Source organism: Pagrus major, chromosome 1 (genome assembly GCF_040436345.1).
Source record: "Pagrus major chromosome 1, Pma_NU_1.0".
Taxonomy (NCBI): domain Eukaryota; kingdom Metazoa; phylum Chordata; class Actinopteri; order Spariformes; family Sparidae; genus Pagrus; species Pagrus major.
This window is the reverse complement of record NC_133215.1, coordinates 12,066,015-12,088,943: the sequence shown is the minus strand read 5'-3', so window position 1 is coordinate 12,088,943 and position 22,929 is coordinate 12,066,015. Positions and strand designations below refer to the sequence as shown.

The window sequence follows — 22,929 nt, the reverse complement described above, 5'->3', positions numbered from 1 at the left end:
TCTGTGTTTATCCCAAGCATTTTACTGAAAGGAAATGTGGCCTGACCAAGGACTTTTAAAGCAACAAAATACAGGCATAGTTTTTTATATTCTAACCCATGATTTGGTTTTGTATATTTTTTGTTCTTCTTTAATTTGACCCAGTTTATTTTAAGCAAATTTTCATTTACAAGCAGTGCCTGGCCCACACAACTTTTGAAGATGAAGGTCTAAAAGTAAAAAGCAACAAACAACTGAAACAGTAAATCTATTTGGTGCTTTTCAATCTTCTAGATCAGCACAAAGTAATCTGATCCAAAGAGTTACCTTGGTTTTCCAGCCTAATGTGTGTGTGTGTGTGTGTGTTTGTTTGGAAGAAGAGAGGAGAGATAATCTACAATGAAAATATGACAGCAGGTCTGACAACATCCGACATGCATATACACAGAGTATTTCTGCTTTGGGGCTGAGCGGGCAGGAAGAGAGAAGATCAGAAACAGGATACCTCACCATTTCTCTGCACACAAAAACCCAGTTTCGATCACACACACACGAACATGCACGAGATGCGTGTGTGGACAGAGCAAAGCAGAGAGAGAGATGGTGAGGTGGATAGTGAAGGGAGGTGAGGTGATGTTGGATCACTCTTGCCAACACAGCAATCTGAGAGCCGGGGCATGTCGGAGGAGCGGGAGGCTCAGGTAACAGGAAGAACTGTGAGACGATCAGGAAATAACACTGTCTCTTCGAATTAGCATTTCCAGCCGAAATAGGAGGGGCAGAAACCTCTGGCAAGACTTCAGTTGGTCTGGGTCGTGTGATATATGAGGCAGAGACAGAAATGTGTGGGTATGTTTACAATGTGTGTCAGTGACTTGTAGACACTACATCTTGACTATAATAATAACTTAACACTTTATATTGACGCCTATAGAGCGTACAGTATAACTCTCAGGGTCAGTAAGAAACTGCTCATTTTAACACTTTCTGCTGTTCAACAACAGTGTATGATTTCAAATTTGTGAATGTCTGTCCACATTTCTTACCAGGCGATTGATGCGCACAAACTCCTCCGGGCTCTTGGCCCAAGGTGGCAGCTCCACGTCAGAGACTACAGTGCCTTCCTCCATCACTCCAAGGTTGTAACTGTTGGCGTTGACGAACATCTCGGGGAGGTAGTAGAACTCTGGGATCAGCTCCTGCATGGGTACAGCACGGAGACACATTTAAACTTACAGGTCAGGACTCATCTTTGGGGTAAGATGTAGACAGAGACAGGCAGGCCACGAGCGTATACACTGCTTTTTCTTCATGTTTTTATATGTGAAATGCTTTTATAATGTAATGATTGTGATAAAAAAAGGATTGAAGTTTCATGCCTTTTTTCATCTCAAGGTGTTTCTGGATCTTTTACTTTAGATTAATCTGTAAATGTTAGGTGTTATTGTCTGTCCTGTTTTATGAAATCAGTCCCTTTTACATGTTATCCCTTGGATTCATCATCTTCAATATCCATAAATAAAATCAATCACTGAATCAATACACTCAAAAAAGAGAGATTCAAGGCCCTGTCCTGGCAAAAAGTTTAAAAGCTTCTACTCAGATAGTCATTTCATGCTGAAGTTTTTAAAAACATAGAAGATGCATGTTAAAAATAAGCTGAGCAACAACCTACGCATACTGTAGTGGTACAAACAGCCTGCAAACAGTCAGATGATTGTAAGAAGCCTGGATCTTTCTTTTCTGAACCTTTGTGTTTCCCACCAAAGAGCACTTTAATCACATTTTGTTTGAACTTTCCGAGCACTCAGGACTCTTTCTGAGGCTACAAAATGGTCAATTACAGCACTACAGGCAAAAAGTGATGATATGAACATTTTTTAAACAATGTTAGCATTTGCTGCGGTTAAGAGTTCATCTAAAAAAGCTGACACAGATTAGTTTTGGTTAAGATGATAATGCTGAATGAAGGAAGCCAAGACGCTCGTGAAACTACAGAGGGCTCACAGAAATTACAAACCAGCCCTTGTAAAGGGGTCAGCTTTTTGAAGTTATGAATAGAGAATTAAGGAGAGCTGAAGAAGAACAAGACCCAGAAAAAGGTTTGAGTACAAGTAAAGAAGGGGCTATCTCTGTTTAAATCCACCTTCAGCGTATTTTAGAGATTGCTTTGTGTGCCTCTGTCATGACAGATAGACTGTTAGACAGAAGTATCTACTAAATTGTACATTTATTCCTGGAAATTACATTTCTGACTGCTTGTCTGCTGCCCGAATTTGTGCTTTGGCCACTACAGAAAAAGTAAAAAAACTCTGAGCGTTCACTCAACTGTGGTTTTTCACTGTTCAGATGTACTTGTTTGCTATGTTTGTATCTTAGCAGCAGAAAAATGGTTTCTATTCCCCCCTCTCCCACAACAAGAAAAAGTCATGGTCAGCCAAATTCTTTCCTGACTATGATGATTTTATTTGGCTGTCCTAAACAACACAAAGTATTTTCAAACTGGCAGATACTGAACAGAGATGCAGTTATGACAGGAGCTGTAACCCCATATGTTTAGTCATTCGTCATTCTTAACAAAGCAGAACTCGCCACAATGAGAGTAAATATTGAGACTGAGTTTGAGCCTTAAAACATGTAGATGAATCCATACTGAAATCCTAAACTGCTAAGAACTCTTTTTGAAAAAAGGATGGACCAGAATGTCTCTCAATTCTTGGCTGTTAAATGTAAACAGTAAAAAGAGAAGAGTGTGAAATGTGAATGGTGTTGTAAACTTTTGACATTAGAATTGATAATATACTGTTTTTTGTCTTAATATATGCTTTTAAGCACCAAACATGGCTTTATTCATTATTGCATTGGGAAACATGTTTGCATAAAAGGTAAATAAACACATACAATGTTTATGTTCGCATTGTATTTTTCAGTCAAATAAACTCTGATACTATATATACTCCGATAGCTGTAAGGTACGATTAGTCGAACACTGGAGTCTCACGACAGCATTTGTTTTGGGATTTGATGGTAGTGTTGCTGGATGTAGACAAAGCTCCTGTGACGACGAGTGCTGACTGGTCCCCTCGAGAAGGACAGAAAGATACAAACATGTTGACAGTCTGACATCAGAGATGAACAGACCGCCGCCAACACCAAGCTGACATCCCCTACTGTCAGGCGATGCTGACAGCATGGCAGCATGCAAATACTCCAAGCTAAAACTTGAGCCTGAGTAGAAGGTTTAGTTGTTTTTTTAAAGCAGATTTTCAAGAGCCTGGACGTATGCAACATGATCTCTTAAAAAATACAAATAATAAAATGATCCTTTTTTTTAGATTAGCTGCACGATACATCCACCTCTCATCAATGGGGTGAAAACATCCAATCAAATGAGCAAGCAAACACACAGGTTTAAAACAACACAGCACTTCCTCACTTCTGAAACCTCTTCACTCCACAAAACCTGACCTAAACCTAAAGGTCAACCTCTTAACGAGTCCTCCAGCTCACCCAGGTTCACTGGCTGCAGCCCGCTGTAAATTTGAGCTGGAGGTGGTGGGTTGAGCACGCAAACATGCACACACACACACACACACGCGCATGCACACATGCACGCATTCACTAACAAAACCTTGAGGGCTTCGCTCCCCAACACTCAAGCCTGCCTTGCATGGACCATTATGTGCAGTGGCCCCTTTGCTCCGGCCTGGTCAGAGGCCAGCCCCTCTGATCCCCAATCCTGTCCTGTCATGGGTCACTGGAAGGGGCTCTGGCCTCTGGGCTCCTCTGCTACACTTCCACTGTTGCTACTTCTAACCCCTCCACTCTTCCCTCTCCCCCCTCTGATGCCTTTGGGCTTAAGCTAGGGGTCAGGGGATTGGAGACTGGGGGTCATGCTAGCGTCACCCAGGCTAGAGACACATTGAATCTGGGTGTTGTAACCTATTATCACCCCTTCTTTACCAGTGGGGTATGAAAACACTGGGGCGTTTTGCCCTCTGGCAGGGACAGAGGGTTGCTATCAATGGCTCCAATGCAAAAGCTAAATGGTATACTTAGCATACTAAATTGATACATCTCGTCCCTAATTCCTCTTTTGCCTAGAACAAGAATATGTGCGTTGAAGTGGATAAAGTCGATGGACGTTCATTCAAAATATGCAAAAAATTCAAACTGAACAAGGAAACAAAGTGATGTGGACCAGATTTCCCCTTTATTTTGATCTGAAGTTGAGCTCTCACAGTTTGATCCACATTGACAGGTCTAGACTGAGAGAGCAAACGAGGGCTCTTGTTGGGCTTTCGCAATCAAGCATTGGCCAGCTACGTAGTAACACAATCCATATGTTTTATCGGTGGGGATGTGAGGGGGGTGGTAAACGCAATCAAGCGTCAAAACCCCCAACACCACCGCTGTTCCCCCATCCAGTGACCCAGTGCCAGGAGACCAAGCAAAACCCAGCTTTGACAGAGAATGTCTGACTGTAGTCGTAAATGTTTTAGGAGCGCAGTTAAAGTGTGCACTGGGGGTTCGAGGGCCCTCAGTATGAGAATGACCTGCGCTGTTCCAGGGCAGATCCAACAGCTCAGCAGAGTTTGGGGGCCCAATGGGCAGGGATTCAAGTCCAGGTTATAGCTGGCTGAATCTGAGACAGACGGCTGGGACAGATGAGGATTAGTCTAACGCTTTGATCAGAAGACCAGGAAGCTTTCATTGCATAGGGACAATGATTGGTAGTGACTGGACATTACTCTTTTGAAACCTTTTCTTCTTTGTCTGTAAAGATGCGGGATGGGGATTTATTCTCCCCTTTATCTCTTTTAACTTCTAACCTTCTTACAAGTCATCTTAAAAGGAAAGAAGGTAACTTTTTTTTTTGGAAAGTATTTTTGTATCATGTGTGAGCAGGCATCAGTGTGTGGAGCACCTTAACATCAGATGTGTCTCTCTGGCAGTTCCTCCAGGCCCGGGACACTGAGGAGAAGGTGCGGTCAGCATGGTCAAACTTTCCTCCTTGGAAGTTGAGAAAAAACGTGGTGAAGGGTTCCTGTTTGGAGAAAAAAAAAAAAAAACAGGTTTGAAATCTGACTTCAGGATTCTGTTGCTGTAAATTGGCACCAGCTATAGCGACTGAAAAACGGAATCCCTTGTGCAATAAAGCCTGTGTTTGCCTATGTCTGTGTCAACAGATTTAAACCAAAATCTACTCTTTTAACATCCTCTAACAAACTGGAATCTTAAAAATGAACAAGTGAAATAACAATAATCCCAGTGAGCTACTAAAGCCAATACACTCTTGCTACTGATGCATTTCTAATCATGTATAATCTTGTTAGGACAGATCAATAGCTGTCTCTCTGACGCAATAGCCCCCAAGTGACATGGACACAATATGCTGGGCCAGAGCTACAAAATACTACTGTAGATGGCTAATTAAGTCCAGCCTGAAATGACGTAAGCCTCATTTGTTTAAAAAGTGGGTTTTAACCACATTGTATCCCATAATGCCGTAAAAACAACAGAACAGGATTAAGTGCACAGTTAAGACCCACAAATAAACACAAAACACACAAAAACTGTTCACATTTATTGCACAAACAGTTTTCAGTTACTCTCTGATGTTAACTTTGGTCTGTAAGCGAGGGTTTCTGGTAAAGTGGCTTTAGAGTAAAGCCAGCTAATGATGTGCAGGGATCAATGAGGTAACTCTACTGGGAGTCACTGAGACAGTGAGCTACTGGGACAATAACAGGAGAAAACTGCACGTTGGAGAAACTTAGTAACCTCCCTCTCCCTTGAGTGCCGTATGGAAAGATTGATGGCATGCATTCAACAATGGTATCGAAAGCGAGCACGGCAGTGCACCATGCACACTGCACATCAAAAGCAAATCACATATAATACCTGGTATTCCTCAGTTTTGCTTGAGGTTAACATTTCTTTCACGGCAGACATTTAATTGCACTGCTTTTGTTGTTGTTCTATCATTATATGGTAACAGCATAGAATATAAAAATCATGTGCAACAACAAATGAGGAGAAAGATTCATGTAATGTAATATTCAGCATACATTTACTCTCAATTTGATTTCTAGAAAGCAGGTGCCTAATTAAGAATGAATTAATGAACAAATGAAACCCCGAAAAGCATACAATAAATTCAAGTGTTAAAAAAATACATTACATTTTTTTGACGAACAACTCAGATATGCATATTGCAGTGCATCACTATAGATTTAAGACTAAGTGGAAGTGGGGCCTTTTTACAGCCAGTGTATGAGCTTCTCATATATATATGTTTATGATTATATCCTGGACTACACATATGCATACAGAGGAGAGTGTGAAATGTATATTGTGTTGAAAACCGTGAGCATTGCAATTGATAATACACAATATTTCCTATTGTCTTGACATGACTTTATAACACAAAGCAGGGCGTCATTCCTCACTGCATTGGGCTGGGAGATCTGGCCTTAAAATAATATTGCAATATGTTTAGGTTATATCCCGATAAACAACATATATCTCAGTATTTAGAAATAAATAAAAAGGCACTAAATGAAATGCAAGGGCGATTGATAACTATTGGTACTTTCACACAGATACACATAAGAATAAACACAATGAGATTTTTGACAAATAGTCAATTGTTTGAATGCATCTACTTCTGTGTTATGATATGATTTTTATAAGACTGTAATAAAAATAACAACCAAGTATGTTGCAAAAGATTTTAAATTGAAAATACATTTTAATATTATGCATGTTTTTATATACATTGCACTTACAATACGCAGTAGCCACATGAGGGTGAAGCTGGAAGTGGAGTAGTGGGTGCCATAGTGGAACTTGGGCACCTGATCATCCTCCCACGACTCATATCGGTCTGAGAAGAATGCCGCCCTCTTGGGGTTCAGGGCACCGATGGGCTAAGGAGAAATGAGAAAATAAAACATTTTTTAAATTATGTAAATAAAACGCGAAATAACCTGCAACTTCTTTTAATTGCTCCTTGCCACAAAAACAGAGATGAAGACTAAAAAGACAAATATATGGGTGTGCTAGCAAAGGGAAAGCAGGAAGAGTTTACTGAATTTTACTGTGAATACATACAGGGACCACTATGCTATATAACAGTTGCAAGGCAAATGAAGCTGGTAACCTTTGTGCAATCTCAAATGAATATTAGATGATGTTTCCCTTCAGACAGAGATCAATCCTTTCCCACAGAGTGCTTTTTAGAGGCTGTGAAACTGAGCCCCTGCAGCTGTAGTCTGTCAGAGAAAACTAATGTGCTCCAATGAAAGAGTGCCTACTAGGAATATCAATAGCAAGGCTGCGGGTTCCTTTAATTTCTATATTCTATATTAATCTGTAACTAATACACTGGTCACCAGCCCTATTTGTAGTCTAGAAAAATGGTTAAGTTGCATTAATTTTCCATCGCTCTACAAAACCAATAACCCCGAGCTGCTCGGCTATTATTTAAATACTCATTTATAGAAATCACTTTCAGGCTAGTTCAATTTTTATTAGTCTTCTGCTGGCTGTGCCTCATTCCCTCAAACCCCCCTTCATCTCTCTCCCTCACACACACATACACAATCAGATACACACAGCAGATCAATGGTAATGGAATGATGGCCTTTTGAGGATGAGGGGCTAGTAGGGCGTGGATCAATTGGATCTCTTTCATATCATAGGGTGCCTGTCACAGCAAGACTCATCCAGGGCCAGTCACTGATATTGATCTGTGCTATGGCTACTGTTTTGTATTGGTGTAATGGGGCATTGCTTGTGTACATGTATTTGTGTGTAGTGGGAGTGCTGCGCGCAGGATTTGTGCAGAATCGGTTGCTTTTTCAGTTTAGTGTGAGCATATATTTTGTGACTTTGTAAATAGTGTTCCAGTGTATGTGCGTGCGGATTTACACGGCAAAACGGCTTGTGCCACCGCACTGTGTAGCTCTGCTTTGACAGTGATACACTGTGGGCTTCCTCAGGGCCACTGGGGGTGGGTGAGTACACAGAGTGAATTATACATCAAGCCCATTGGTCTGATTTATAGCCCTAATAACAGTCGGCTCATTAAAAAAAGAAAAGGGAGAGGAGGCATATAAAATAAAAAAAAGACTGAAAGTGCCACAGTGACAGAGAGAGAGGGAGAATTGTGTGTGAGTGCATGTGGGGGCTGTTGGTTTGCGCGAGCCCGACATTGTTTACTGCTGTAAATTACTGTGGGGCTAGCGCTCTCAGCTTACAGTAGCTACAACAGAGCGGCAGTGACAGTGCCGTACATCAGAGCAGAGCGCCCGGCAGAGGGCTGATGGAGCACCTGCTGCCGCCCTACCACAGATTGGCCTAATATGTCGTGGCAAAGAATAGCGCTCTGATGAGGACTCAGACAAATGAACCAATCTCGTAGTTTTAATTAGACTAGAGAGGAAGCGGCAGAACAAAGATGCGCTGGCGCTTTGAAGAGGTAAACATCAGAGAATGAATCTTGGATTAGTCCTAATCAGTTCTTCATTTACAGTGAAGATGGTGTTACGGAGCCATCTTAAGGTACTATGAAAGAAATAATTACAGTAACTACATGGAAAAAGCAGGTATCTCAAGAGAAATCAACACATCTTGTACATCAATTGTTATCAGGTTCATGTTTAAAAGCACAGTCGTTCTCATTATTAACAACCACCATTCCTGATGAAAATCTATCTAACCTGACTCAGAAAGATATGTTCACCAACGAGGTAATGTTTTAAAGTTTTATTCACGTTATGTTTCGTCACATTTGTCGACTTTTTTCCTCACTGTCTGATGTTTTCCAGGAAGTTAAAGCTGCAGCCTTTTTTGGGTTTTACACTTTTTTTTTTAGCAATGGACTTGGGGGAGAGAGTGGGGAAAGACATGCAGCAAAGGGCCACAGGCTGGAATCGAACCCAGGCACTGCTGAGCTTCTGTACATGAACCACTCGCTCAATCAGGGCTCTATCAGACATTTTAATGCAGACATGTTACATATTATATCTTTACAACTATTTTGAGTAGTACTACCTACTTGGGAGAGTGTCACAGAAACATTAAACAGATAATTGAGATGATATATAATTCTTTCTGTATGCCAACCTACCTGAAATGTCCTCCTTAGAGACTTTGTTCTATAACTAAACTTGGTAGATCTATCCTCAGATTGAGTGTGTATGTATACCTGGAGGAGAAACATCTAATGGAACAACAAAGATCTTCCTGAGAACTATTAAAAGAACATTATTCAGTGCTGCTTTACTTTTAAAACAATAATAGGTCACCGGTGATGAGGTGTAATGGCTTACCGACGATTTGAGCATCACTTGGGCTTTGAGTCGTAAATCAAAAGAGCCTTTTGAAAGGAGTGTTTATGTATAATGTCCTATTTAAACAGTGAAAATGGTGTGGAGGGCCTGGGGGATAAACATATGGGGCGCGTATGGTGAAATCAATACACCATTAGCTGATGTGGCTGTGAGTAGTAGGTTTATAGCACAAAGGTACAGGGAACGCTCAATAAATCCTCACCATTTCTGTTGCTATGTAAATGTAGACTACCTAATCTTTGGTTAGGGGGTTGACAATTCTTTTAATTGTTTGTTGTGCTTCATTAAAAGCTGTACAACAACAAGAATGACCATGCTTCTGCCTTCAGGGGAATTATATGACCCGTCTGACCAATTCAAATCATCCTACAGACATCTGTATGTAGGACAAGAGCATTTTTGTGTGACAGTGTGTAGAACTTGCACGATTGTGGTTGTATGAAAGGGTAAAGGAGAGGAGAGTTACAACACTTGCAGTCAGTTCTTCTGTGTGCTTATCGTGACTACAATGTTATCTCGGGGGTCGGCGTTTGATGTCAGGTTGAGGTTAGAGTTTATGATAAGAAAGTCCCTGGGGTCAGAATGGCTCTGGCAGCAGGGAACATAAATTCTGTGTGGCCTCTGTTGTGCTGGGGATGATGACAGTGTGTGACACACACACACGTTCATGGCAATTTGGCTCCTCAATGTCACTGGAGGCTTCTCAGATGACCTGTTTCTATAAGAGACAGCCACCAACGTGACATAAAAGGGGGGGATAAGAGAGATGTGGATGGTGAGAAAGACAGACGGAGTGAGAGGAAGAAACAATAAAGAGGAAAACAAAGCAGGAGGTGGTGAAGGATGCAGACAGCAAAATAAATAAATAAATAAATAACTGTGAAGGTCAGAAAACATTAGGATGCAAAGAAAAGAAACACAGAGCACAGATGATTGCGGGTGCAGAATTGGGCGGTGGGGGTTTATTTGGGGGGCTGTGCAGTACCGCTCGCCCTTTTTCCCAGACACTGCAGTCTGCCACGGTCCACTGGTCTTACACTGATATCACACGTGTGTCAACAACATGAATAAAACAGATGTAATAAAGATTGGCCCCGCTCCCTCCCCTCCTTCCCTCTCGCTTCTGCTCTGAGGAGAAAAGAAGGACAGTAAATGATGTTGTTCTTCTTCTCTTACACTCTCTCCTCCTCTCTCTTCTTACTCTAAGATTGTCTTTCTGTTTCCCCTTCTTTCACCCATCTCCCCTTCATTCGTTTGGTCCCCGGGGCTGCGAGGCTTGACTGAGCACAGAGGCTGAGCTGTCCAAACTCTACGGCAGTGCAAAGGAGAGGAGCAGAAGGCAGAAACGAGCTAAGAAACTGAAGGAGGGCTGTGTGTTTGTGTGAGTCTGTGCGTGTGTGTGTTTGTGGGGCGAGAACAACTGTCACATTTCAGCCTACTGGGCAACATGAAGCCAGATAAACAGAGAAATTATGCAGCTTCATACTGCAGGGAGAGCTACACTGGGAGGGATAAAAACAGAGGATGGAGACACAGAGGAGCAGATCGGAAGTGAAAGCAGGACTGGGGAGAACCTAAGGGACAAGGTGTTGACTGTTGGGGTGTTTGAATCTGTATGACAGGGCGGTGTGAAAGAATGGAAGTGTGAGTGGATGGTTCATGTGTTTGGAGTAAATGTGCAAGGCTACCGTATTGGACTGGATTATACTCTGCAGATATTTGGTTTTCTACACTCTATTTACACTCTAAGATTTAATGCATTTTAATGAGGTTTGGCTAAAAGCTCATTATTTCAATGGAATTGCTGCTATCAAACAATTTGCTTCACATTCAAATCCTCACCACAGACCAATTACGAACTGCCATGTGAGCTCTGACTTGTGAGGTAACAAACAGAAATAAAATGAATGTCGCTATTATACAAACTCAAAAGATCAGACTTACAACAAACCACTGGAATGTGTAATAAGACTGAAACAACATGAGGGGGCAATACAAAAAACTTATTTCACAACCTCGAGCAGAAACACCAAATATCCAATATGGAGAGCTCAACAGCTGTTCTGAGCTCTAAACCCAAAATGTTTTTCAGCATTTTTTCAGAAATATTATAATGTGAATTTTGGACCATATCACTTATCCTAACTTCCTAGATTGTATTTTATTGTCTCTGCCAGGCCCACGGTAATTTAACTCGACACTATTTTTGGCTAGCTGTTAAATGTTTCCATTCTGTCTCACTAGGTGAGTCCTCCCTCCCCTCCTCTCCTCTCCCTCACCCTGCAGGAACATGGGATGCTCCCAGGACCTGAACAAATGCCTTTGAGTGTAACTCTAAAATGCATTTCCTCCAGCGTATCCCCTATCCATTAACACATGCCTTTTTGTTTCCATGGCTGATTTATTCAGTCATTTTGGTTCCAGCAGCTCGACAGTCGCTCAATCATTTCACTCTAAAACTAATCCTCTGTCCTCCCACTACTGGACAACATTACGCACAACTGATGTGCAGACTGCCGAGGGGAGCTGGCAAGCTAAGGATTATGTTTTTTAGCTTTTTGTTCTGTGTGTGTATGTGTGGACAAGACAGGGAGTTCATGCGAGTAAATAATTGCATGTCTACTTATAACATGGGGGAGAATCTTTTAAGCAGTTTCAGCTGCGTGAGTGTGTGTATTTATGTGCCAGGGAGCATCTTAGGGCAGCTTTCATTGTTTTAAGCCCAATCACTTGATACCTGGAGCTACCAGGGTGAATTACTTCACTTCCTGGGGTGTTGCAGAAGGTCAAACTTGAAAGAACTCAATTATGAACTTTGAATTATGGACAGAAAACGACAGCTACACCGGAAAGAGAGAACATTAGCAGTTTAAATCTTCTTTGACTGAAGCAAGGCGGGGCTGCTGCAACAAACACAAGTCAACAACTAATCATATAAATGATCTGGTCATGTTTATCACCTGAAACTTTGGGAAATCAAATATTTGAGTAGTTGAATGAGAAGGATGGAGCTGTACTTGTGTAAAGACAGCAATCAGCCACCACTGACTAAAGAGCTGATTTACTAAACTATGATCAATGGCAATTACACAGCAGCTAAATGGGCTACACACACCCCATATATTTCTTCCTAACTGCTCTCTCTCTCTCTCTCTCTCTCTCTCTCTTAGGGATTAAGAAAAAAAGAAAAGTAAAGGTGAAGATGAATATCTGAGTGTTTTACCTTTGACAGATCTCTAAAGTTGCTGGGCAGAGTGAGGTCAAGTTCCTCAGAGTCGTAGTTGGTGATAACCCAGGGGAAGACCGGGTACTGGTTTAGGTCATTAAAGGTCCGACCTGGTGGAAGGAAAGACAGTGAGAAAAGAGAGGGTGGCAAAGATGAAATAAATCATGGCATCAAGGACGAACAAGACAAGCTCGAAATGAGTGTACATTTCCAGCCCAGTTGCCAGGATATAATGTTAGCAGTTAGCATTTTCTGAAAACCACAGATAGATGGCATACTACGTTTGCTTTATATGCTTATTTAGCTGACTTTCACATCGTTAGGTGGCGGGGACAATGGAGTTATTACAGTCAACAAGGTTTCCAAACGGCTGACTGCAGTTCGAGTCACACCAGTGAATAATTTTAAGGACACCAGAGGATATTTCCATCTGTGGTGACCAAAACTGGCTATTTTGGGCTGACATTTCTTGTATGAGGCACAATCTGCTGTAACATGGTGATGGGTGTGTTCTCACCAGAGATGGTGTTGAGAAAGATGAGGTACTCAAAGTTGGATATCTCACGGCGTTGCCAGCGTTGGGTCATGTTGGCTGCCTTGAATAGCTGCTTTGGTGTGGCCAGAGAGATACGTCTGCAAAGAGAAAGACAGAAAAAACGACATTAAGACATTTGTAGACATTCAAGTGTTTCCTGCCCTGATAAGAAAGGACAAATGCTGGGAAGTGGTCCAGAGACAAAGTCAGTCACCACAAGAACAGTTGAAAAAGCCTCAGGCTTTATTAGACTTTTGCAATACAAATGTCATTATATGAAAAATCTATTGTTGTTGTTAACTTACAGTCTTACCAATTAAGAAGACAAATATGCAATAAATTGTGTCGAACACGTATATTTGCGTGCATGTGTGCACACAGACGCATAACCCGGAGCATGATGTATGCAGTAGGTCAAAAACAAATGACCCCCAATCCAATTAAAACAAAGGAAAATGATGGAATTAATCACTGTCAGGGTGTGAGATTATAGTCATTAGGCCTCTCAAAGGTGGAAATTCGACTTTCAAATACAACTGAACTACAAGACACATTTTTTTTAATAATCTGTATCGTCACCTAGCATATGGATTTACATACTTTCTATGTAAGTTTCTGTATTTTCTTATTATCTCCTGCAGATCACATCACAGTTACATGTAAACATTTGAGAGGAGAAAAGACAGAAGGTGCTATTTTGGCAGAATGTTTCATAAGCAGTGCGATTATATCTAATTATGATCAGCAATACTAAATGGATAATTAAGTGTGGTTGTGTAATTATTGTTGTGGCGCTCTGGACATTAAATAATTTGTGCTGTGCTGGCTGTATGAGCTGGTGTGTGTGTGCACCGAGCTGCCCTGTACAGCTGTCCTCAGGTCAAAGAGGCAAGGTGTCCCTGGCCTACAAACTAGCTTGATTAATGAACCCAACACAAACACACACACATTCTCTCACCCCAACTCTGTGTGCATGTGTGTTATATACACATGCACTCTGTATATCCACACTGACTCATTACTGGATGCACTTTCTCACTCAGACTGATTACATAGCCCTCAGTGTTCGCAGTTGCTAAGTGGAGCTTTTTATGTTTCCGAACATTGAGAAAACATTTCCCATAGATCCTAAATCTTATCCTGACTCACATGTGTTAACTCCCCAAAATATTCACAACTGCCATAGATAAGTTAAATGGAGACAAAATATTTCACAATATGCAGAATGAAACTGAAAGAGATCTCTGCTGTTTTATACGTCAACATGTCTTTGGATTTGTTTTTTACGATTTAGTCTTGCCAATTGTTTATTAAACTATATTTGTATTTTTAGAAACGGGTTGCTGGAAATGTAACTTGACCATGTATACTATGTGCACTTTTTTGCAAACTTTTAATCTGAAAATATTTTACTTTTTTTCCATGTTAAATCTTTGTTGGGTTATACAGTATAAATAAAATTACATGACAATTACATATTTACCACCACATAATATAAAAACTGAAAACTTAAGCTGGTTGCATCAAACAATATGGCATAAAATATGCCATAAAAGATACTTTACAGTAAGACTTCCTGGCCAGGATCCTCTACTGGGAACACACAAGCCAGCCGCTGGGTTGGGCTTCAGCAGAGAGCTGACATGATGTGAAGGAGGGCGGTGGAGGGAGGGCGTGTGCCCTGCAGGCTTACATGTAACTATTTGCTCCACACTGATGGAAATAAATAAATGAACTGGACTATGTTTGTGTGAAGCCAATTATGTTTGGGAGGTGAGGGTAGAGTGGGAGGGACGGACAAATCAGTGAACCAACCCCCTGCGTGCATGTGACAGCAAGAAAGGGAGGGAGAAAATACAGTCTGGAGGAGTATAAAACCAGTGGTGTACAAAGTCCAGACGAGCATTTTAGCACAGTTTTAGTAATAATCTCATAATCTCATTCCATGCCTATTCATGTGCACTGTGCATGCATGTGCTTGTGTAAACAAGAAGCAAATTGTACACTATTCATGTACTAAATTTAATTTTTTATAGTTTCTATTATATGTGTTACAGTTACTAGGGCTGGTACAAAGGCAACAGGTAATTCTTTCTATAAACAGGACGAAATGATGAAGCAGAGACACGTGACTGCTCTTCACAGAATCCTCTAATGTAAAATTTAAACAATCAAATTTTTTTTCACTTCACTATTTTCAGTGTCCTTTGTGTCTTTTAAAATATAGATAATATGAAATCCATTCTGTCAATGTAAAAACTCAAATACTCTACAATATCACATAGTAATAACTGTTATAATAAAAACCTGTGAAATAGTGTTTATGTTCCCAAGATGTGGTGCTGTGTGTGTTGCAGCCTGCAGAAAATGCAAATGCCACAATAACATTTTTTAAAAGGATGTCTGTGTTTCATTGTGTGTCTCACCTGGTCTGTGGAAGACCAAAGTTCGTGCCCACCCCAACACGAGGAAGACTGTGGACCACCTTCTTTACTGTGGCCGCATCTGGGAAGTTTAACATGACTGCCGCTGTAGAGAGACACAGAGAAACATCTAGTTATATCAAGGACTATCTTCAGTATAACACTGCATAAAGTCAACACACTGCCACTCATCTCTTGTTGTTTCCTGTATTATTCCATGAGAAACACTAAAAATATGTACAATATATACAGTAAAAAGGTGAATTGGGTAACTATTCGGTGTTGTCTTACTTCTGTTGGCCATGAAGATTTCCAGAGCAGTATTCTGCAAGAGGTAGCGTCTGGAAAAGATGGCACGGATCTCTGTGAACAGCCATTTTCCATGTAGACCTTCTGTATAGGCTACAATCTGGAAGGCAGGACAGGAAAAGAGACACAAAAGGGACAAGGTGAATTCAAAGGGGATCATTAAAAGATTTTTTTTTTTTTAAAAGAAAGAGACCAGAGTAGGACAGAAAATATTTGAGGAAAGGAACGGAAAGGAAGGAAAGAGGAGCAGACAGAAGGCGAGGTTAGTTCATTTTTCACACAGTGATGGCACGACGGCCTGAGCAGCACGATTAATGTCTTATATTGATCAGCCTCAATGAAAAAGAGATTCCTTCAGCGAGAGAATGGGCCCTATTCAGCTGAAAGGAGTGAAGGAAACGTTTAGTTCACTAAAAGATAATCCATATTACAGCATACAGCTGAATAGGAATATAACAAAAATGTATCGTTTTAAAATATGGTAATGATTTGATGTGACATGGACGAGGCAAAGAGCCTGTTTCATGTGGCTATTTTCTGTATAACGAGCTAACTGACACAGGGGTTTAACAATATCATGTTAGCTAGCTCAAGATTTACTGTATGTCCATGCTCCCATGAAGTAGCTGTCAGAGTAACGTGTCCTCATGGCTGCCACAGTGCCTGACAGACCCATATGCTCGGCCGTGCCCCTGTGATTCGTACACCTACTAATCCAGCATTTAGGTTTGCTGCTAACCTACTTAGCACTGCTCTGTTAACGAGGCTTTTGTTTCAACCTCTGCTTTTAGTTTCAAAAGCGTCCGCTGACGGGGCGTTCAGGGATATGGCAGGAAGGTAAAAGGGACACTTTAAGGTCGTCACAGCATGGTTCAGAGACTGTTATTAATCAAAAATATTCAAATATGAGCGAGCAAGCTCGGCCTACAGTTAAGTTAAAGGAGCTCATTAGAGGCGGGGGACAGCAGAGGCGACCAGCTGAGGCCTTTGCCAGCCAGCTGAGGACAGCCTCTCCCTCGCTGTCTCTATGAGGAATAAGACCTGCCTGCATCACGGACTCACTTCAAAGTCTCTGGAGTTCAATTAAATGTGGATTAGTGGCTTGGAGAAGCTTGCTGGGGCTGCATCCGCAAGCCTCCTATCTTCTTTAACAGGGGCTCAAGATGACTATACCAGTCACCGCCAGCCTGTAGCAAAGCCCACCACAAAGTACAGCACCCAGAGGAGTAAACAACACAATTTTTCATCCTCAAGGAAATAGGCTTTCATACAGCAAACTAATATATCAGCAGGAAGTGAAAGTCTTAAGTAAAGGTGTTAATTTAAGATGTTAAGAAAAACAGTTTTCTTTTCATACACTAGCTCAATGCAATAAAGTCATGTCTATACAGCAAATATGAAGCTGGAGCCAGTTCTGAAAATCAATTATTTTAAAATGTTAGAAGCTTGTTAGCTGGCCACTAGCATTAGCTTCATACTTAGCATTGTAAATAAGAGAGGTGACATTCTTCAAATCTCATGGAGAGAAGGCACCAATCCCAAGTTTCTTAATACCTGGGGACCCTTTATTAAGGAGGGGGAGGCGTCGACCTAAATCTGTCGAATTTCAGTTTTCTGGTCTTTGTCTTGGACCTTCCTTCACCTCACTTGGTTTTGGTCACATGGATTCCATCTCTGACCATCAATCCACTGGGCTGGACTGCAACAGCAGGGCCAGTCTTACAAATGTGTTTGTCCGTGATTGACTGAGTGAATGATGAAGTTACAGCACTGGTCCAGGCATTCAAATTTTAGCATTTCCCCCAGTAGCCACTGCCCTTTTACCAAATTCCCTGCAACTCATTTCTTAAATATCATGCACTGCCAAAGGAATATTGTGCTAGTCTAATCATCTTTCCCAGGTAGGTGAAATGTTTCATTTGACTGACTGTGCTTTAGTTGAACGTTACAATCTTGTTGCATTGTTGTTGACAAAACTCTGACATGTCTAAGACATTTTTATTCTGTTTAGTCTACCTGCACGTTTTGCTCTGTGAAAAGGAAAAAAATCATAAAATGTTTTTAAAGAACGGAGAGGGGTTAAGTTAAAGATGAAAGGCTAATTTCTTAGGTTTTAGCTTTTAGAAATTGTGGTTTAGATGTTTACAATTAAATTTCCACATATTATAGCATAAATATATTGGAAGACATAGTATTTAACTGTATAACAGTCAGTAAAACAGACTTCCCCCTCTTGGTGCGACTGAATTTTGATGACAGACAGGCTTAGACACCTGATTACTTTTCTTTTCTGACAGACATGATGGCTGGATGGCTATTAAATAACCATGTCAAGAACCCTACAGAAATCCCAGCATATATCATCTCCGACCAAGGAACTTTTAATACTATATAAAGCCTCTACAGCTTCTCTGCTTCCATCTGATCAAAAATGAAATCCCTGTTTTCAGGTGTGTGATGAGTGACTGCTAGGGGAGTAACCTTTCACCTCCAAAAAGGGAGTGGTTGACTCATTTCATCCCCAGGAGTACACTCATAGACCTCCCGATGGATGTCAAGAAGATGCCCAGGGCTGATGTGATGAAGTTGCAGTCTCTGATTCCACAGATAGATATCACACCAGCGGAGGCAGCCAGATATCATTTTTCCCTGGACCGATGAATCTCCTGGAACGCTGTAAATAGCATTCTATGTTCCCAAGATCATTGTCCCTATCGGCAGCGCCCTTTCCCTTGCAGATGAAAAAGCTGAGCCGGTGACAAGGAGCGTGACAAACTATCCGTGCTGTAATGCTCTAGCTGCTCTGACCACGTCTGGACAAATTACAATGGTGTGGAGGTTATTGTCCGAGCTGGAATTATGGCTGCGCCGGCTTCCTCTGTGATATATAGCAATGGTGGAACTGAATCAGTCAAGCTCAAAGAGATGATAATGCTACAGAAGCAGGAAAAAAATCATAAAAACCAGACTGTGCTAGTCTTGCATCACATTTACATTTTGCTTTCTGAACAAAAAAGGTTTAAAAATGATAAAAATAAAAATGAAACGACTGAGGTTGAGAAGATTCCATAAAGGGAACATAAAAAAGGATCAGAAGCTTATACGTCAACATGACTGGTTGAGTTTAAAGTGCAGTTTTATTGATGTTTCATTTCACGTGGAACATTATCCATGGATTCAGGTCTGGTGCGTCTCGAGATCAATTTCAAAGCGTCACGCGGGAGGACACAGCCAAACAGAAAACAAAGGAACTAGTCCTGATTGCAAAGCTTTCTCCCTCTCCATCTCTCCCTCCTCCTCTCTCAACCTGTTTGTGCGCCGGGCTGCTGCTCATTTCTGAAGCACTGTCGTTTGTCTCTGTCAGATGCCCAAAAGACTGCGGAATGAAGAGGGACACATGAAGAGGGGCCTGGTGACTGTGGTTACGGTGTGTAACCCCACACGCACACACACACACACACACACAAAACTGTCACCGCTGAATCTCACAGACAGTCCTTGCCAGTGAACCCTCTCCATCAACCCTTTTCCTTTGCAAACCCAGTTTCCTTTACCCACGGCTGCCTCTTTAGAAACATGGGTAAAGTCAAGTGGAGGAACATGGTGACAAGGATGAAATTTAATTGAAACTGCACCAAATTGGTGGAGAGTTAGGGGAGCAACAGACCAACTATCAGTAGCGTGGTTCAAGATAGATGAGGCTCTCAACTGCCTTCCCTGTCGCCAGGCTGAGTGCGTGTGTGTTTTTGGGCTGATAAGACCCTTGAGTTGAAGAGGACAGAAGCCACTGCCAATTTCTAATAAAGTAAATCCTTATTTGTCATAAAATTTGAAAAAATCCTACCAATGGCCTTGTTTATGTAGAAGAACTTGTGCATAAACAGCGTTTGATAAGTGGTATATGCATATTTGCTCGTTGAGTTTAATGTGCTGTGCATCCACGAAGGAAAATGTGGTGATTGAAGTTCAATTTGTTGCCTGTTATTAAGTATTTCCGCATGGCTGCCTCAGTTAAAGGATAATGGATGAGGGATTTATTATTACCTTTTGGTCAAATGAAGTGGTGTGGGAGATAAGGTGATGAAATTAATGAGCGGGAGGAAGAGAGGTGATCCATCAACATCAAAACGGAGACGAGGAACAAGCGGTATTGGGAGAACTTGATAGAATTCATAATAAAAAAAAATAAAAAAAACCTGTGGACTTATCAGCATGTAGAGTTGCGTATTGCTTTTCATTTCCCAAAAGCTGTCTACCTCCCCAACACATCACAGAATGATTTTTACATGCAAACAATGGACGCAGGTTGCAGATTCCAAAGACTAATTAATCAAAACTCTTTTTCCTTTTTTAAAAGTCACAAACACAAAGAGGACCACTGCATAAAGGTACATCAGAGCCACAGTGTTTGAGACTCTTACTCACTTGACTGATCACAGAATCAAGCCATCTACAATAACCAGACTTTCAGTGGGCTGAGACGCTGACAGCACTTTTACTGCAGCAGCAGAAAATGAGAAAGAAAGCGCAGACAAACGCAAGCTGACATTTCAGGGCTTTTTGACACTCTCATCTGGTGCATCCACAAAAATCATCTTGCATCTTACAATCCTACTATTCCTCACCCATATTCTTGTTCACCTCCTCCCCCCTCACCCACATCCTCTGTTCCACACTGGTAAACGAGGACTTGTCACCCCCATCAGTAAATGAGTTCATCGGACTAACGAGCAAGCAAAGGGCTCCGACACACTAACAAGGGTCTGTTGGCTGCCTGTGCCTCTGGACCAATCAGGACCCTCATCACCGTTGACACAAAGCCTCCCCAAGCCCTCTGGAGCCAATTAAGACAGATTTTGCTTTTGAGATTGAGTGATAGCCTGGAAAAAAAGGTAGGAGGAGGGAGAAGGAAGGACTGTACTGGAAAGAAAGACAAAAAGATGCATCAACATATTTTCAGTGAGAAGATTTCTTCAAGGTATACGGTTTCAAGCAAGGTGTACGTCTGTGAGTAGTTGTTCGGAGGCTCTGCTTGGGGTAAGAATTGGCAAGTCATTCAAGAGGAAAACAAAGCTCCCTCACCATAAGAACCTGGAATCATATGACCTTAAGACAGTGGAGCCACATGACTCTACTTTCACACTCCAACAGTTATCCTGTAGCCTTTGTGCCTCAGCAGGAGTATGATTTAACCAACTGGCTCTAAAACCATCTCTGTTTCACATGCTCTGTGATTGTTGAATTATGGGAAAGGTGTAGCGGGGCAAGCAGTGAAAATACTGAAATATAAAAGGAATAAAAGTGATATACCTGACTGTAGACCAATCAACAGCCAGGATAACAAACAAAGGACCCTTTTGGAAAAATGAGTTCATCATATTTGGAACATTCTTGCCTAGTGTTATGCTGAATTCCAGTTTACACAGAACTTGGAAAAAGACGACCTCCGGAAAAGTCTAATGGAACGGTCACTCCAACTGGAAAACCAAGTCAAAAACTTGGGCCAGATTCATAAAACCTGATATCACTGACATTAAGACATGCACTAACAACTTTGTAGTTGACATTCATATTCCTATTCAGTTGATTTGCATCTTTGCAAGAATGCTTTACTAGCCTACTCCTCCTATATTTGTGTTATAAGTGTGCTAATCAAATGGTCATTAGATGTTTGTTAAGTTCAGAGACTTGCCATACAAATGTCAGTTTGCTACATCTGTGTTTTCCCGAAGGATTCATTGGGCTGGATTTAGATTGGAGGTCGGAGAACACGGACTATAGACTTCTGACTTGCAGTTCAATGCAAGGTGTTACAAGGAGGTTGATATCACTCTCATATCTCTCATGGAGCTTCCTGGCCTCCAAAACTACAGGAAGTTACTGTGCATTGTTTTTTTTCACACCTTAGTTTTGGTAATGATTAAACAAGATATAAGGTGAGTTTTAATCTAACCTAATCTAACTGGCTGCTGGCTGAGGCTTCATATTGAATCGACCAATATGAGAGTGGAATCAATTTTCTGATCCAAGTCTCTGCAAGAAGGCAAATACGCACATTTTCCTGTTAACATAGCACTACAGAAAAAAATAGCTGGTAAAAATATCTATTAATAAGCAGAAAAAAATATATCAATTATAACTTGAGCTTATTTATTAAAAAGAACAGACAATGTTGATACAATACTGGATACGTTGGCAACAAGCTTCAGTATAAGTAGTATGGATAGTTTGTGTTCACCAATGATTGATAGGCACAATTGTTCTACCATCATATAACTAATTCAAGATGTAATCACTGAACACACATAAAGGTCTATTTGCCTCGAGGGAAGTAAAACAAACTACAAGTTCCCAAAAAATAAACTCAACTAAGACGCTGCGCTGGAGTGTGAGAGAATTAAAGCAAAATAAACAAGCCCAGCTTGTAGCAAGTGTGAGGTTATGAAGCCTAAAGGCTCAAAGCATTCAGCCCCAAACGTCACCCAGTAAGAGTTTGCACTCCCTGAATAAAGTCCCCTTTGAAAGGATCTTTGGGGCCACTTAGTCTGAATTTAGCCTAATAAGGATTAAACCCCTTTTTGGCCTTTTTTTCTGTTTGCCAACAGGTTAGCCTTTTCTTTTTTCCTTTCCTTTGCTGCTTAGCCTCTTTGGAGTGGGAACAAAAAAAAAGGTCTTGTGTGGATTTAAGGAGATGCTGCAATGGTCTCGGGGTTAATTGGTAGAGAAGTGAATGCTTCAGTGTAGTAACTCATTAAACATTCCGCCTTTGGGCATAAGCTATGAGGATGAAAGCCTCAGAAGAGCCCTGACACATAATAAGATACTATAGCGGCAATACTTAACACTAATGGTGGCCGTAGTGGGGATATACATAAACATGGAATTCATAATTAAAAATATGACAAATCTTAAACTCAGTAAATAAGACAATGTGAGATATTTTTTAGCCTTTTCAATACAAAAGTGTTATACATTTTTAAAATTACACAGAGATAGTATTGAGGGATGCTAAAGTTAAATGAAATAAATGGCCCGACTTGTTTTGTTTTTTTAATATTCAAGACCAGCGCTTCCTTTTTTGCCCCATCACAGCTTAAA

At 41.1% G+C, this 22,929-nt stretch overlaps 1 protein-coding gene across 6 annotated transcripts in view; it reads right to left on the bottom strand.

Moving 5' to 3' along the window:
• lrba (LPS-responsive vesicle trafficking, beach and anchor containing) overlaps window positions 1-22,929 on the bottom strand; it is a 195,711-nt gene that overhangs the window by 41,098 nt on the left and 131,684 nt on the right. For all 6 annotated transcript variants that reach the window (XM_073465119.1, XM_073465134.1, XM_073465150.1 and 3 more), the window contains 7 exons: window positions 15,814-15,931; window positions 15,526-15,628; window positions 13,082-13,197; window positions 12,562-12,674; window positions 6,771-6,911; window positions 4,907-5,026; window positions 1,026-1,178 (listed from right to left, as the gene is read on the bottom strand). In XM_073465119.1, coding sequence (XP_073321220.1) covers window positions 1,026-1,178; window positions 4,907-5,026; window positions 6,771-6,911; window positions 12,562-12,674; window positions 13,082-13,197; window positions 15,526-15,628; window positions 15,814-15,931 — 864 coding nt within the window. The remainder of the gene's footprint in view (window positions 1-1,025; window positions 1,179-4,906; window positions 5,027-6,770; window positions 6,912-12,561; window positions 12,675-13,081; window positions 13,198-15,525; window positions 15,629-15,813; window positions 15,932-22,929) is intronic.